The 16,557-nt window shown below is 39.1% G+C and overlaps 1 protein-coding gene across 1 annotated transcript in view; it reads right to left on the minus strand.

Moving 5' to 3' along the window:
* PCM1 (pericentriolar material 1) overlaps positions 1-15,911 on the minus strand; it is a gene marked incomplete in the record, with an annotated part of 43,570 nt that extends 27,659 nt beyond the window's left edge. Inside the window, 7 exon segments of the mRNA XM_072406165.1 lie at positions 1,848-2,021; positions 4,394-4,507; positions 4,629-4,799; positions 7,189-7,461; positions 8,256-8,498; positions 9,916-10,052; positions 15,766-15,911. Coding sequence (XP_072262266.1) covers positions 1,848-2,021; positions 4,394-4,507; positions 4,629-4,799; positions 7,189-7,461; positions 8,256-8,498; positions 9,916-10,011 — 1,071 coding nt within the window.
* Positions 15,912-16,557: the final 646 nt, after the last annotated feature.

Genomic DNA, 16,557 nt, shown 5'->3' on the forward strand with positions numbered 1-16,557 from the left:
AAACAGGAATTCTGATCAAGATTGAAGAAATGATGATGGCACTAAATACAGAGCAATTAATGAAGAAAATCTGTTTCAGTCTTCCAGGGATTTGGATAAAGGTTTGCTTTCCAGCAGGACAATGACTGAGAACATACACTGTTACACTGAAGCAAATTATAGGGAAACAATCACATATTTTGAAATGGCCTAGTAAATCTACAGACCTAAATCCAACAGAGAATCTGGGGAATGACAAAGATTGCTGTACATCAACACACACATTTAACGTGAAGGTGTTGGAGCAGTTTTGCCTTGAAGAATGCATAAAAACCCCAGAGACTACACTAGAAGAGACATACCTCAAGAGATTTGTAGCTGTAAAAGGTAGTTGAGCAAAGCAATTATTAGCTGTTAATAATTATTTAAAGTACTAACTTATTAAACCTAGTAATAAGTAATCATTTGAAATTAATGAATAGTATTAAGCCATGTGAGTAATATTTCTAAAGTTGCCATGTGTTCAGAATTTTCACATTAATAAAAACACAAAAAAGGTTAGACCAGACAGGATCAAAAAGGCGATCAGCTTGTGGAGAAGAGCAAGTTAGAACATCCGATTGTATATTATTTTAGACAGAAGGTTATATTCCAAAGGACACCTTTTAATTTCAGCCTAATAAGATTTTTTCAGTGGTGGAAACAAAGGTTCCTGGGTGGCTCCCAGCAGTTTGGCACCTTACCAGTCACTCAGCCACCCCAATCATTGTGTTGGTTCCTATTGAACATTTCACTGAACCATTCACCATTGTCCACATTCACCTGCTATAGGCAGCAATGTTTAGGATGATGCAGGCAAGGTCTCACCTACAGGTGCAGTTTACAGGTGAGAGGAAACGGTACTTGCTCCACAGCCTCTCTGCCTGTCTGTTACCATTAAACACCTATATATATGAGAAAAAGTTTTCCCTGCAATGAAAGGGGTGGATAACACAGTACAATAAACATTGTGTAAAAGCAGCTGCTATAGTAAATAAATCCCATAATCTTCAGGATTCAGGAAGACAATTTGAAAGAACACAGAAACAAGAATCCAAAGAAAACAACAAAATATTAAATACATACACAACGTACATTACATAAATTAAATACACAACGTACATTTAGTGAACCCATGGTGGAGTCATGAGTCTCAAAAGCATTATTAAACCTCCTCTGATTGTTGCCTCTTACCGATATATGGCCATATAGTTTATTTTCATTATATATAGAATGCAAATCTTGACACTGAAGTTGCCACTTGCCAGTTAACTAGAAATCACAGCACATGCTATACGGCATGCACATCATAACATCAAGAAAAAAAGATAGGATGCACCATTTTACAGCTAGCAATATATATGCTCAATTCTTATAAACAAAAATGGAAAAATACCTTGTCAAGGTCCATTTATACAGATATACCAACAGAAATGAATTAAAGATGTACACTTCTAAACTGAGACCTTAAGCCTAAACCAAGTTTACCTGCAATCCCAGTCAACAAGTAAAGATATAATTATTAGAGTTTTCTAAAATGTGGAGCCTGAAGTTTAATGAAAATGTTATTTTTTTTAAATTATTAATATTTTAAAGTAGTAGGAAAATTTCCTATGAACATATACATATGAATATCTTGCTACGTGACTGATGGGATCCTGAATTTATCCTAATTGATTATGCCACATTTTAAAACGCAGGGCTAATCCACAAACCACTGAAGAATGATTTTTAGATAGATAAGTAGAAAGGAAAAATGAAAGTAGAATAAAAGCTGAAAGTATTGTGGCTGGATTTTTTTACATAGTCTGTTAAATGTATATATATACCTTTAACTGTAATCCAAACTGCAGAACGTGAGTGCTACGAGGCCACAGTTCCCTGCCACTGACAGCTGGGCTTCCACCCTTACTCTGAGAAGAGGTAGACATGCCGAACTCTGAAACTTTCATTTGTGAGCTTTCTAGATTGTCTTCAATGCGAGGCCGACTAAGAGATACCTCCTTTATTAGGACAGTTAAATTTGTTAGCTTTGCCACATAAAAGCACAAAAAAAACATTTTTTAACATCTAAAATAATACCAAATAAAGGGAAGTACTTTAATCCTATTTCACAATTCTTTATGCAGTGTCCAGCCAATCCACTGAAACCATGGAAGTGCTTGTCTTACAAACACTGAATAAAAAAAAAAAAATGACTGTCTTTAACAGGGTATGGTAAGATGGCCTTATAATGAAAAAACAATTGGAAGGGATTGTTCCCCTGCAGCCCTGCCTGGTGCAATCTGCTGACCTTACTAATAGGTCAACATAGCAGTAACATCAAAGTCAGTAGAAGAATCCCGCAAGCTGTGTAGGGGACCAGAATATCAACACTGCTAAAGGGAGTCGCTTTCTGCTGAAGACTTTGTGGAATCAGTGGTTCTAGATAGAAAAGCAAGAAAGTTCCACTTTGTGAGTAAAGAGCTTCTGGATGTTACACTTAAATACTTCCTGAATAACCCCTCATAAATGCATATCCAGCCCCTTGACCAACTCCTGCTTTATCACCATAGTTAGTACTTTATTGTTCAAAAATCTATTTGTAAATCTTCTCACATCAAATACTTACCTAAATGAATGGTAGGTTATAACTTGTAATTACCACTCAAAACCTATTCCTATTTTAGTCCTAAGCACTAAAATACAAGCTGTAATAGATCAGTATTTGGGAATGCGTAGTCACATTTTACAGTGGATTCAAAGCTGCTAAGTGCAGGTCAGCAAGAGCCAGAAAGTCAAAGCTATAACTTGATAAAAAAAAAAAATCTGACATTCTGTGGGCTCAAGCAACCCCTGGATTAACCCATCTTTGTGACTATTGTATTAATGTCCCAGGCATGAATGCTTACTCCTCATTTTGTATGTATAAATGGAGAATCAAGGTTTCTTTTGTAACATAAAACAAATAAGAAAACATAAAAAAAAAAAAACACACACACACATTATGAGTCCCACACAGGTGCATCTGTCTTTGACATAGACTTTTGGCGCTTAGTAAAAATTGAGATAGAATACCAGTTAGAAGAAAACACCTTGTACCAATTAATCTTGGTGAAGAGGTGTTTGTTTCAGCTTTTTTTGCAGCCATAGGACCTGTGCAGCTTGCAGTCATTGGGGCCGATTTTTTAAAGATCTCCAAGGCTGGAGAGGATACACTTTATTCAGTGGAACGGATCTAGGCCAGGTTTCAACACATTTGCTAGCAAATGACTTTGATGAAATCCATTCCAGGTTTGCTGGATCACCCAGCTTCACTGATGAAAGTGTATCCTCTCCAGCCCTAGCGAGCTTTATTAAATCAGGCCCATTTAGTCCATCAAGAACTTGGAATGTGAAGCCAGTTGTGCATGGCTAAAACTGAGTCATGCACCCAGACCATGAACTCAAGGACACTAACAAACCAACAGAATGAATGAAAGAGTAAATAAGGTGCGGAAATTGCCCTGGTCCAGACATGATGGAAATGCTGCGGAGGGACCACAACATGAACAAATACCTGCAAATATCAGTAAACTGAGGCAGTTGTTAAGAAGAGTGGGGCGAGATTACTTCACAAGGGTATGAGATACTGATAATATCATATTAACTGCTGCTAAAGGCTGTTCTATAAGTTATTGAATCACATGGTATAGTTCACATATGGAATCTCTATTTTGGCTTCATTTTAGTGAAATCTGTTGTGTGTTTTACACCTGAAGTTAGATTTAAATAATTTCAAAACCTGCTAAGGACCAAATGATCCCGACATGTAAAACCTTTTAATTGAAAGAAAACTTTTCTTTCCTCATGACTGTAGGTATTTGGCAGAAGTTCCACTTTCATCCACATAATGGTGAAACAGATACCAAATAGTCTACATGGGAATCCACACATTTCCACACTTGTTGCAGCTAGTACAAAAATTCTCATCTCTAGAAGCCCAAAGAGACAAAGAAAAAAACATTAGGAGACTCTGCTGACTAGACTGCTCACATCATGGTAAACTTTTTATTATATATTAGATCTGTATGTAAGCTTCCTAAACTATCAACCCAAAATGTTACAATAACAATATTACATAAATACCAAATTAGATATCTAGTGATAATTCACATCCAGAAAAAATTTTCTTCTCCCCATTCTAAATTACCACAATTAATAAAAAAAATATATATTTTAACCAAGTTTAAAAAGAAAATTCAAGGAGAATAAATTATACTGTCAATTAATAATTGCTAATGGATTGTTAATAAAAAACAGTAGGACAAATACTCCACCTAAACTATTGCACATATCTAAACTGAAGGGGCTCACATACTTAAAAAGTAACCAGGTATTTAAAAAAGGTTCTTACCGTGGTATCTGAAGCCCCAGACTGCACATCAATGTTTAGTGATGTGCTCTCAGCTACAGAACCAGATCCCACTGCTGAATCTATAGTGCGGATATCCTCCTCATTTTCACTAGCCTGAAATATGGCATTAGTATAAAAAGATTTTAAAAGACTAAAGAACAGCCGGGAGACAATGTACATGTTTTTTAAAATTTCATCAAACACGTAACATGCAGTCAGTAAAAGTCAGACTTACAAGCATTTTTTGAAGAAATTTAAGGTAACACTTTTCCTGGGCTTTTAGATGGTCAATTAAGTTTGACAAGCGTTCAACATTGGCAGACCTTTCATTTTTCTCAACAAGGTCATCTCTCATGGAACTGGCCTTAGAGATATAGTTGCGAATCTTTACAAGTCTACCCACAACCTACAGAAAAAGGTATGAATCGTGACTACTGGATAATAAAGTTCTGAGTGGCTTTTATTTTGTGTTACAAAAGGAAAAAAAAAAATTAAATGGATGTCTGCATAATTCTAACTTCTATAATAAGATACATTAAGATGGTAGAATGAGACTTTTTGCGGACCTGATTTTGCAGTTTTCCCAGATAACATGCACACCATTGGCCTCTATATGTAACAGAAGAAAGAATTGCACAAAGGTTATCTCAAAACCTAATATAATAGATCTAAACCCAGCCCCTCTGGTTTTTCTTCAATCTGGGCTTGCATTGGAGCAGTCGCCAACCTTTTCGAACAGGCGGGCCGCTAAATTTACCGTTTGCTATATCTAAAATTGAAATGAGTTTTGGAAATGGAAATACTTTAACGTATCCAAACAAATTAGATAGTAGAGAGATCTACTGCTAGGATTTGCAGAAGTAGACAGAGATGAAGTAACCAGTAAACCAATCTTAGAATGGAAGAACTCAAACCGCCAGTACAGCCCAGAGATAAATGCATCCAATTACTACTCTTTTTATGGCCATTTTCTAATTGCAATGTTAATCTGATTAAGAGAGAGTGAAATAAAAATAAAGTGTCCACAGTAACCAACAGAGTGTGATAATTCACATCCAGAAAAAAAAATGTCAAAGGTTGCTTGGGTACTTGTAAACAATACTGGGCAAAGTTCCCTTGTCTAAAGAGGGATTAGATATACATACACGTTTGTTTAGGAACCACCTACAACTCATGTATGCACTAAACGAGTTGTACAACTAAATCAGCTTAACACACAAGGGCAGTTTTGAGTTAAAGGTAAACAGCTTTCAATCACAAAAACAACAAAATGATTCAAGGCAGCCTACCACTTGTACTTTAGATCTGTGGGGGCTTAAGAACCCCATTTGCATCTAAAAAGAATCTTTTTTAACAATGTCCAATTAAAAAAAAGAAAATATTAGCCATACATTCTCCAAGAAGATACTTTGTATTCACTGAAAACTGTCTGAAGCCCTTGTCATTGTAATGTCAAATAAAATTTCAGTTGAGTAGTTGAGTGCCTTGACTTCAATTACCTGAAGGAAAGGGGTCACACATCAGCAGGATGATTATTTTGGGCACACTTACACTTAACCACACGGCAAACATCCATTTTGGCGTGATAGAAGACCTTTCATTTAAAGATAAAAAAAGGGAAAACTCGCCCTTTATCTTACTTGGATAGAAGCCTGGATCTAAGATCAAAGGCGCACTACAGGACCACAATGATTGATATGAAGACAAACACAGGTTATTGTACACACCAGAATGCAATTTCAATTCTACTGACCTAAAAAAGTACTTAATGCTGAAGTAGAATATTTGATTTGATTTACCCGCAGGGAGACAGTGGGGACAAACAGACAATTTAGGTGTTTCTGGCAGCTCAAAGGAGACAAGCCCTCCTCAGCCACCAGAAAACATGTACATGCTCATCTCTAATCTAAAACAAAGAGAACTTGCAATGAACCCCCCAAGTGAAATTATATATCTTACAGTTTAGCTTAAACCCGGACAAATCTGTATTTAACGTACACCTGTTACAAGAGAAACATGAAGGCCGCCATTGCTAGGCTCTTAAGTATAAAGGTTAGGGGTGCCTTGCTTGATTTTTAAAACAAACATACTGCAACCAAAGTCATAATCCACCTGTGTATCTACTTGTTCTAGATCTGTGATTCCAAACAAGGAACGGACATTTTCGGGAGTTGACAATGGCAGCTCGGAAAGATCTTAAAAGACCTGAAAGCTTTCCTTTAAAAATCAAGCAATACATGGCACCCAACTACAATTTATTGTTCTGGTAAGTAGAAACTAATTACAAAAATAAAACTATAAAAAACAGTTATTTTAGCTTAGCCTACATTATATTCTTTAAATGCTTTCTTAATTCAAAGGACATGTCACACCACAGTTACTGACTTATAAAGTTTAGGGGGAGAATATGGATAACCACATCTGACATGTATGAAAAAAAGAAAAATGAAGCAAGGACACTCTTCTGATTGACATTAAACCTCTGGATGTAACTGCAGCTCAGTGTTTATGATATATATTGTATATACAATTTGAATGGACCCTTTGCTACACTCACAAAGGCTTCAATAACCTTACTTCCACTGTTAAGCAGTTAGAGTCTTATAACTATTAGGGACCCCCCCGCCCCATTTGGATGACATTTTATCCAAAAGAAATATTACTGAATTGTCAATAAATTTCTGAATTAGATATATTTAAATAAGTGATCTCATATACAGTTTAAACATCTTTCTGCAAAACTACAGCAGGTTACAATGTAAATGTACCAAAATATGTGAGAAAATCAACTTTACCTGGCTACTGTCAATGGCTGTTTCTCCTTCCACATCATCTGACAAGGATGCCTGAAAATTGTGAACCAAATCTTTAGAGTAAGCAGAAGTTAACAAGTCCTTAGGCAGTGAAGACACACTGGTTTCTCTTTTTGGAGGGCTTGGTTTAGCAGTTTTGTCTTTATTAGTGTTTAGCTGAAGGGGTAAAAAATTGAAAGGCTTCCTATTCTCAGAAAGCTGTCTTTTATTATTTGCCGCAGTTGCTCTTCCTTGGGAGTCGCTGCCAATGCTTCTCTGAAAAGAGAATTGAAAAGTAAAATACACATTTTTGCCACAAACACAGTTGGAAAAAGCACATACATGAAAGTCTATCCAAATCCAAGACAAAATAAAAATTGTACATTGTGGTAAGTGATGGTTGCGGTGGTTTCATTAGACTTCCTATTACAGGCCATTTGTAAGTACAAAAAATACTTGTTGATCCTGTAAAAAGTGAACTACAAAGCAATACCTTTCAATTTAATAAGCAGAGGGAGATGTACACTAAACTGTGCATTCTGAACTCCAAAAATATGCTACTCTGTGCTTTATAAAACTATAATAAAAGCTGCTGCACCACACATCACATACCCTGGCTATAGCATTCAATAGGTCCCCAAATAAGGGAATTACCTGGTTGTTTCAGATGATACAGAAACCTCCTCATACTTTTACATAATAACAATTCATTTATAGAACACATAACCACATTTTTTTTATTTAAAAGCATATAGGACTGCTTGGAATAAAGAATCTTAACAGCTGGCAGGTAATAATAATGTGTATGTTAAAGTCAAGGAGCTTCCTGAGGGCCACCACCAGGCTTTTCTTGGCTTACTACATGTATACATGTGTATTTGTTGAAAATCCAGGCTGCACATTTTACCCTGGACAGCACCATCATATTCTCTAGTCCTGTATACACAATATGTATCTGGTTATGCTTTGCCAGATCTTAGGCTAGACGCTGACATTTAATGAACAAAGGATAGCTTTATCGAAGTAAATAATTTAGTAAGAAACAACAATAAGCATCTAAGACAACACACCTGGTCCAAATCCCCAAAATTTATTTTCTGCTTCAGTCTTTCCAACTCTGCCTGTTCAGGGACAGACATCTGGGACATGTATCTAGTATGTGGATAGGTATGTGGTGTTCTGGTCCTCCTACGACCAACACCAGGAGATGACCCAGGAGAGATGTCATTTGTAAGCCGTGTCTCACATTCCATGCCAAACTTCTTTTTGTTTTTCTCAGAGGATCGGTTAGCTTTCTTCTGTCCACTCCAATCCTTAAATAGAAAGTATAAAAATATTTAAAGTAGTGTATTTATTAAAAAACAGAAAGAAAAGTAAAAATGAATCCTAGCTTACACTGTAAAGTATGTAACAAAGCTTTTCTTGTGTGTAATAAGTGTTTCTGTGCAGTTTAATATTAAAAAGTTTGTCTTATATTTTACATGAAGACAAAGCACCATTTACTAATTGGAAAAAAAGATAAACACACCAATTTTATTATTTTCATTTTAAATAAATGTTTAAAAACAGGCAATTGATTTAGCTATTCACAATATTTTCATTTCTACTGAATAACAATTTGAATGTTAGTGGTGACGGCTGCATTTTATGGCCTCAATGTAACTTACTTTTTTTTTCCGGGACAATGTATGCACTTCAGGTAATATGCAAGTATATAATGTATGTTAAAATGTTTATATGTCAAATGTTTAAATCTTAATATTTATGACAGTTTTAAGATGGGGAAGGTGAATCAGGTAAATACGGGAGCCCCTAATCATAAGGCATTTCAATTTGCAAATCAGTACAAATTGGCCAAAATTTGGAAGGCTTTATTGCCAGTCTGTGTCTTATTGGGGAGATTTTTCTTCTCCCATAAACAAGGCAGAAAAATCCTCTCTAAGCTGTCAATGGAAAGATTTTCCCTTTTCCGACAACTGAAAATTTTGTATTGTCCCTCAGTTTCAGTAAGAGAGTGGCTGCTTCCTACAGTATGTGGTCATGGCATGGAAATGTAGCTAGGTATCCTAACTTAATTATTCTTAGTTTGTTGAAGGATCTAGTACCATAAACAATTTTTTCAATAAAATTATTCTTTTGACACCCTTCATCCTTTGTTATAAGTCAATTAATGATCTGCTGCAATCTTTTTACAGCATTTCCAGTATATATGCATGTATGGTATTTTTCCAGACTGTGTATTTTGGAGACTTTGGAAATCATGGTAAAACGTATATATAAAAACTTCCTGCTAAGGTTTCCATACACTTTAATTGGAAAAGCCAAATAGGAAAATGAAGGAGTAAGTATCCAGTCCTGGACTTTTCACAAGGCAAGTGGAGATTTTCACAGATCACCCCTTGGTAACAGACAACAGAGGTTGCTAGCACTGTGTGAACGCTTAAAATTAATGAATGTACGAAAAAGAAAATGTTTAAATATGCTCACAAACACACTAAATATGTTCACAATGTGGGATTCATGAAATGATGTTCCTTTAAAGACCTGCAAAAGATGCTATTATTGTTCCATCATGATATGGACAAGTGTAGCCAGAAGTCCATGCATGGTGTTCACGTGGGCACAAATGTGGACCTGTGTTACTTTTAGCCAAAGATGCCTTTTGTTTGTGGTAATGTCAGAAGAAGAAACCATGACTACAACATCTTGTGAATAATGTGAAAAATATACCATATTATTCAGTCTGTCCTCCAAAGATTCATGACTCCAGTTAGGCAGATCCGGATCCATATTGCCCTCCTCAGGTGTTTCTCCTCCTGTGGCCATTTTGTAAATAAGTAACTTAGAGAAAAGGGGTGACTAAAAACCTGGAGAAAAAAATGACACAATAAGAAAGCTTCAATGAAGAAAGTGCAGTTCTGAGGACACAGTGAGCTCCTTTTCTTCTGACTGACCCTCCCTCACCTTTACAATTGTATGTATACCCATAACTTTTTTTTCAAGTTTTGCAGAGTATGGGAAGGGTTAAACTCCTATCAGGTTACTGTGTTTGGCGCTGTCCTTGTACTAACTGTCCTGAAAATTCAGCAGCAATGAATTAATGGAAGCTGTGCATTATGTTAACACTATTTTTGCATGGAAACATATACATCAATGCCAAGTACTGGTGTGAATGAGCCCTGACACAAGCTTTGTTTAAATGGCACAGAACCTGTTCACACATATAAAGAGACACTCAATAGAAAATAAACATTCCTAATTACAGCCTTCTGAAGGGAGATTGTTTACAAAAGGTGGAGAAGACAAATCAGCAAAACAAAATGAAAGAACCCAACAAGCAGCTACAGATCATCCACACAAGGTGCATGACATACTTTACCTAGCCAGGAGATGTCACAAGGAGAACTAACCAGATATAAAAGGATAAATAAAGGTGAATATTGTACACATGGGTGAAGCTGAGAGTTGCTGAGCCTCCAAAATGAAATTTTTATAACTCCACCCCCTACCCAAACTGTGATTGCACAGGGCTAGGGGACAACGATGGGGGTGCCGAGGAGTTCAGGGAGAGAAGGTCCTCATGGGTCAGCAACACAACACGAGCTGACCGGGCCACAAAGCGAGAGCCATGCCATCCCCGATCATTACACAGCAATCCCATCCAAGCACCAACCTGACAAAGGTCGCCGGGCCCTGCGGTACGATTCCCCGCAATCTCACACTGACTTGTTCGCAGCGATGCGGTGGAATGATCGATATGAGGCGGTGCGATTCAGCCAGGGGGTTGGACTGACAATAACTAGAGCCATCCCGCCAACCTGCACGCAGTCCGCGCCAGTACACTACCACAGGCTGCCACTAAGAGGCGCCAAACCCCCCTCCTGCTGCACCTGGCGGCTTCATCTATACATTAGGAACCGGGAATCGTTATCTGTCTGCTGATGGCACCGGACACGTGCCGCAAGCACCTACATACATCCGGTCGGGGGATCTCCATTCACAGTCCCTGCAATCTATACACAGCTATAATGTACACATCAGAAAGTTAGGAGTCACTCTCACACATAGCAATACCTACCCCGCAGGCATTGTAACATGTCAAGTATGAAGTGCACCTACATATCAGTCCTGTGTAGTCCTACTAATATTTATAATCACCACTAGCTGTGTATTCTCTCTCAGTGCTGTGACATGTTAAATATCTGTGCAGTCAGATAGAAGAGTACACACAGACCAATCAGAAGCAGGGAAGACAGGGACCAGCCTAGTACAGCCCCATACATGGTTCTCCTTCAGACATGATGTATAACAGGGGTGTCAAACCCAAATACACAGTGGGCCAAAATTAAAAACTTAGACAAAGTCGTGGGTCAAACTTGAAACTGAATTAGCACGGCTACTACAATTCCCTGAGTCTATAAAACAGTCCAATGGGGGGCCACGCATAGGCAGAGAGGCGGCTGGTCTATAGACACCAATGATGCCGGGAATTGTAGCGGTGCTATTTCAATGCAGCTGTGCTGCAATTTATAGTTAGGATTCCTTTGGGGGCCATAAAAAAAGTATGTTGAGGGCCAGATTTGGCCCACAAGTTTGACACCCCTGATGTATAATATAGTATATATACACTAAAGTCAGGACAACCCTCTCTTCTTTACCATGGAACAAACCTGAACCTTGCTCCACACCCCCTCCATCTCTGCTGAGCTCCACTTCCAACAGATTTCCTCTAAGCTTTGTTATCAGTTCTTATCCACCCCTGCCAGACATCACAAACCTCCACTACTATGTATTCTACCTTAGCATGTAGTCACTGCTTTGTCACTCCACTGAGAGTAATGCTACCAAAATCCTGGATTATATTCACCAAAGATGAACAATCATGATGATCACAAGCAAAAATCTAGCAGAACATCTCCATCTTTCATCAATCACCCCAGCAAATTAATGACCACTGGGATGACCACTGTACCTTCTTTCCCCCTCCATGATTGATTATAAGAACAGCACCAGGCATACAGCATTTATTTTGTTCCTCCTGTCATTGCAAATGATCAGGATAGATGATTTCCAGTGACAGAAATCTCATCTATATACACATTTTACTAGTTTGTGCAAAGTATGTGTAAAATTAAAATCATGACAGGGGAATATTAAACTTCAGTAAACGTTCTGGAAAATGGGACTAAGCACAAAATCCGTGCAGATTCTGCTAGACAAACCTCCAACTCTGCAATCCCTGTAGATTTCCTCTGGTGAATCTATTTTCACCCAATATTCTCCTGCTTGCACAGCTCAGTGTACTGACACACAGAAATATGTTTGACACGAGACTTGCACAGTCCTTTTCCTGACAGAAAAACAATAAATAGTCTTTAATTCCTCCTTATGTCAGATTTTTCACCAAAATACCAGGTATTAGCCCCCACTGTATCCATATAATAAAAACACCACATGGTACGGTGCTTAGCCTGAACAAAGCTTTGTCCTCACAGAAGCTGGAAATAACTTCAGAACCATTCTTGGCAAATGATAACCTATTTATTGTACAGTGCTGCGTAATATGTTGGCGCTATATAAATCCTGTTTATTAATAATAATATACAAATTAATGATAACCACCTTCTATTTCAATGCCTGCCAGGCCCAGCACTGTCTATTGGAGTCATGTAATACCAATCTTGAGCACTGAGAAACATTGAAAATAAACACAGCCTAAGTGATATTACTGCCACACAGCTAGGCTCACAGGTTTTTACATTAGAAGCTGCAGCGTGTCAGACAGAGCCCACCCTATTCCCTGACTGATGGAAACCCGGCTTCATCTAGCTCCAAGCCACAAAATCCAGGCCATGATGACCATACACAGATCAGTATTTCACATACATTTCCTGACTCTCAATTGAAACTTTAATGCCTGCAGATCCCAGCCATGAGACTGGACAACCCCAATGTAACCCTAGATGAGCTGTCCCTAGCCCACACTTTTCAATAACTGGATTTGGTTTTCTTCAGATTTGAAGGCTGAGATTCACCTATGGGTGCTAGAACAGCTTCCTGTTTTCAGGAAGTCATGTACAGTCAGCTGTCAGACTCTCACAACAGCATTGCAGAGCATTTGTGAGGATGCCACTGAAACTAAAATCAGGTATTTAGAATTTGTATGAGGGTAAGGAGGAGGAACAAGGGAAGGAGCAGAGTAAAAGTTTCCAAAACCCCTCATTTCATATAAAAAATATCCATGGCAGGACCAGTCCCTGCTGAAATCCCCACCATGTACAGCCAGGCTGGTAGTGCAATAAAGGGGTGCAGTGTGGCCTTGGAGCCAGGACGGCCAGGAGTGGGGATTTAATTCAGTATATGAAGCGGAGCGGATCCCTTTACATGCTTTGACGTCTTTCGGCTAAAGAGACAGTCATCCTATTCATGCCGGCAGATGTGACAAAGCCCCGGCCTCCTTAAGGGGGGTGTATATGACTCCCACACCTTGTGACAGTGATTAGGATATTAGGTCTAGCACAGCGGTCGAAAAACGGTGGTCCGTGAAAAAATTTTGGTGGTCCACAGAAAAATTTGGACATTTGCAATTTTTATGTTTTATTAATAATAACTGCCTGTGGGATTGAAGGTAAGTGATTTTGTTCTGTTTTAGGCTTTGTTTTCAGTTTAGTTCCTCTTTAACTGTGTATTTTCTTTAACTGTTATAATAAATGGCATCAAATAGTTTGACTTTGATAACAATTTCTTCTTTGTGCTTAGATTAGAATGAAATAAACCCATAATGAGTGAGAAAAAGCAAAGATTATTTTACATTTCTAAAGGTGCGTACACACTTCCAATTTTTATCGTTCCAATCGAACGACGAACGATCGATTGGGCAAAAAATCGTTCGTAAAAAAGTAACCAACGACGCCGACGAACGAGGAAAATCGCTGGAAACGACCGACCGGACCGACGGATCGGATTGGACGAGGATCGTTGAACATCGTTCGTGTGTACGGTCGTTCGTTGATCGTCCATGTTCAGAGCATGCGTGATGAACGAACGTCCGTTCACTTTCCTGTCGTGCACATAGTTCCTCTATCGCTCAAACGATCGTATCTATTGTGTGTACAATATCTACGAACGATCGTGTCGTTATCTCTATGTGCAGGATGGGTGCTATACGATCTTTCATATATATCGTGCACGAACGTTCGTCGTTCGTTTTCCAACGATAATAATTGGAAGTGTGTACGTAGCTTTAGTAAAACCAAAGATAATGCAACTAATGATAATAGTAACAAAAGTAATACATCACTTAACCGTGAGCTGATCAATGAATCAGAGCGTCCACAGTCCTTGTCAGGCACCATTAGGAAGATCATTATTTGACAAATGTATTTATCTTTTAAAAAAAATTCATATTACTGGTTTGCGGGATTTAAAATGTTGAATTTGGTGATCCATGAGGTCCGAAAGGTTGGCAACCTATATAGATGCCCCATATAGATGTTAGATGATGGTAGTGGATTGATGCACATCATCAGACCGCTACCCGGTCACCAATCATCTGACGCTGTGTCAGCACTGCCATACCAGGGAAGCATATGCCCCTCCCTCTTCCAAGACCGTGCAGCCTATTCCCTTAGCTAAGCAGGGTCACATGATTAGGGGAGTTACGCCGCCATCGTTTGGGGTTGCCGTCACCAGTCATTGTAACGTCGGCTGGAAGGATGGGGGGTGGGATTGCTGGGGTTGGAAATAGCCTATAAATAGGCAGTACAGATAAATATAATCCCAGCCTACAAATCATACATGGGTTCTGTTCTTACCCTATAGCAGGGGTGTCAAATTCAAATACACAATGGGCTAAAATGAAAAGTTTAGGCAAAGTTGTAGGCCCACCTTCATATTTTACTGAAAAAATATCTACAATTGGGGAAGGATGCTAATGAATGTCAACAGAGGAGGGGGGCGCTTGTGGGTCCTGATTGACGTGCCAGCAGAGCATTCTGGGATTTGTAGTTTTAAGGGTGCATGCAGTGCATACTGCGGGCCTGAGTGGCACCCCAGCCCTATAGTCACCCTGCAATGTAAACACACCACAGGGCACGTCAATAACACCGGGTCAGCATTACAAGAAATATTATTTGTTCTGAAAACTAATCACTTTGTCAGAAGGCAGAATGTATTCACTGACCTAATTTTAAAGTTTAGTAGTGAGGAGTTAGAACCTCTGTCAGGTATTTATTACCATCCCATTAGGCCTGAGAGCACAGAACCTGAACACTGGGAACCTTCCATTGGGGGCCCTTATATCAGAGCTGAGGGAATTCTCCTCATTCTTAACAGATTTCATGTACGGGAATCCCCAATGTCTCAGATTGCAGCTTATCGCTGTATTATTGGAGTGGTGCTGACTGGATATAGGTTGTGTCCCCATGGGGCCACATCTGACAAATAACAGGCGCCAATGACAACAACCCAGCCGGCCCTGGGTCCCCCAGCACACAGAGAGGAAACATGGCGGGTACAGAGCGGTCCTCACACACACAAATACAGCCCCCAATACACAGAGCGGCTCGGCCGTCCTCTCACCCCGCGTAGTGTGCTGAACAAGACGGTATAGATTGCGGCCTCCTTCGCTTTCTGTTGCCAGTTCCCTGAAGTCTCACTCCGCCATATTGAGATTAGGATTGCAGGCCGACGCGTTACGAAAACACGCCAGTTACCCTGACAACCAAGGAAGCGCTAGACTACAGGGAGAGGGCGGGAAACCCCGGCTGTCCGTCACGTGATCTACCCTTCACCTACAATGAGCAGCGCCATCTGGTGGTATTGATGCATATTACAGGACATAACAGGACTGTTAAAGCAGACCTATCATGACATTTTTACCATTATATAAAAGGGCGGCCATTGCTTTTTATATATTGGAAAAAAAAAAACATTTTTATTACTTTTTAAAATAGAGGCTTCTCCCCTTCTATCTTTACCATCATGACATTAAAGAAACCCAAATCCCCCCGGGATGCATACGTCTCAAATCTCAGGGAGCTGTGGGCTGCTCCTTCTACGTATGCCTGAGATTGAACATGCGTCATAATGAGCTTCCCTGTACATTTGCAGGAACAAATCACTGCACATGCATGAGATCGACATTTTTTCCCCCATTGAAGAAAATGCTCCTTTTGCGTATGCCTGAGTTTGGGCATGTGCAGAAGGAGCAGTGGGAAGCCTCCTGGAATGTGTGACGTATGTATCTGGGGAGGCTCTGCACACTCTGCCTTTATTGTTATGGCGATAAAGGCAGGAAAGGAGGGCTTCATCCTTTTTTTTTAAGGGTTTTAACCATCCCCCCCTAAAATAGGGTAATTTTATACCTTACAT

The sequence above is a fragment of the Pyxicephalus adspersus genome, chromosome 3, assembly GCF_032062135.1.
Source record: "Pyxicephalus adspersus chromosome 3, UCB_Pads_2.0, whole genome shotgun sequence".
NCBI classification, from domain to species: Eukaryota; Metazoa; Chordata; class Amphibia; order Anura; family Pyxicephalidae; genus Pyxicephalus; species Pyxicephalus adspersus.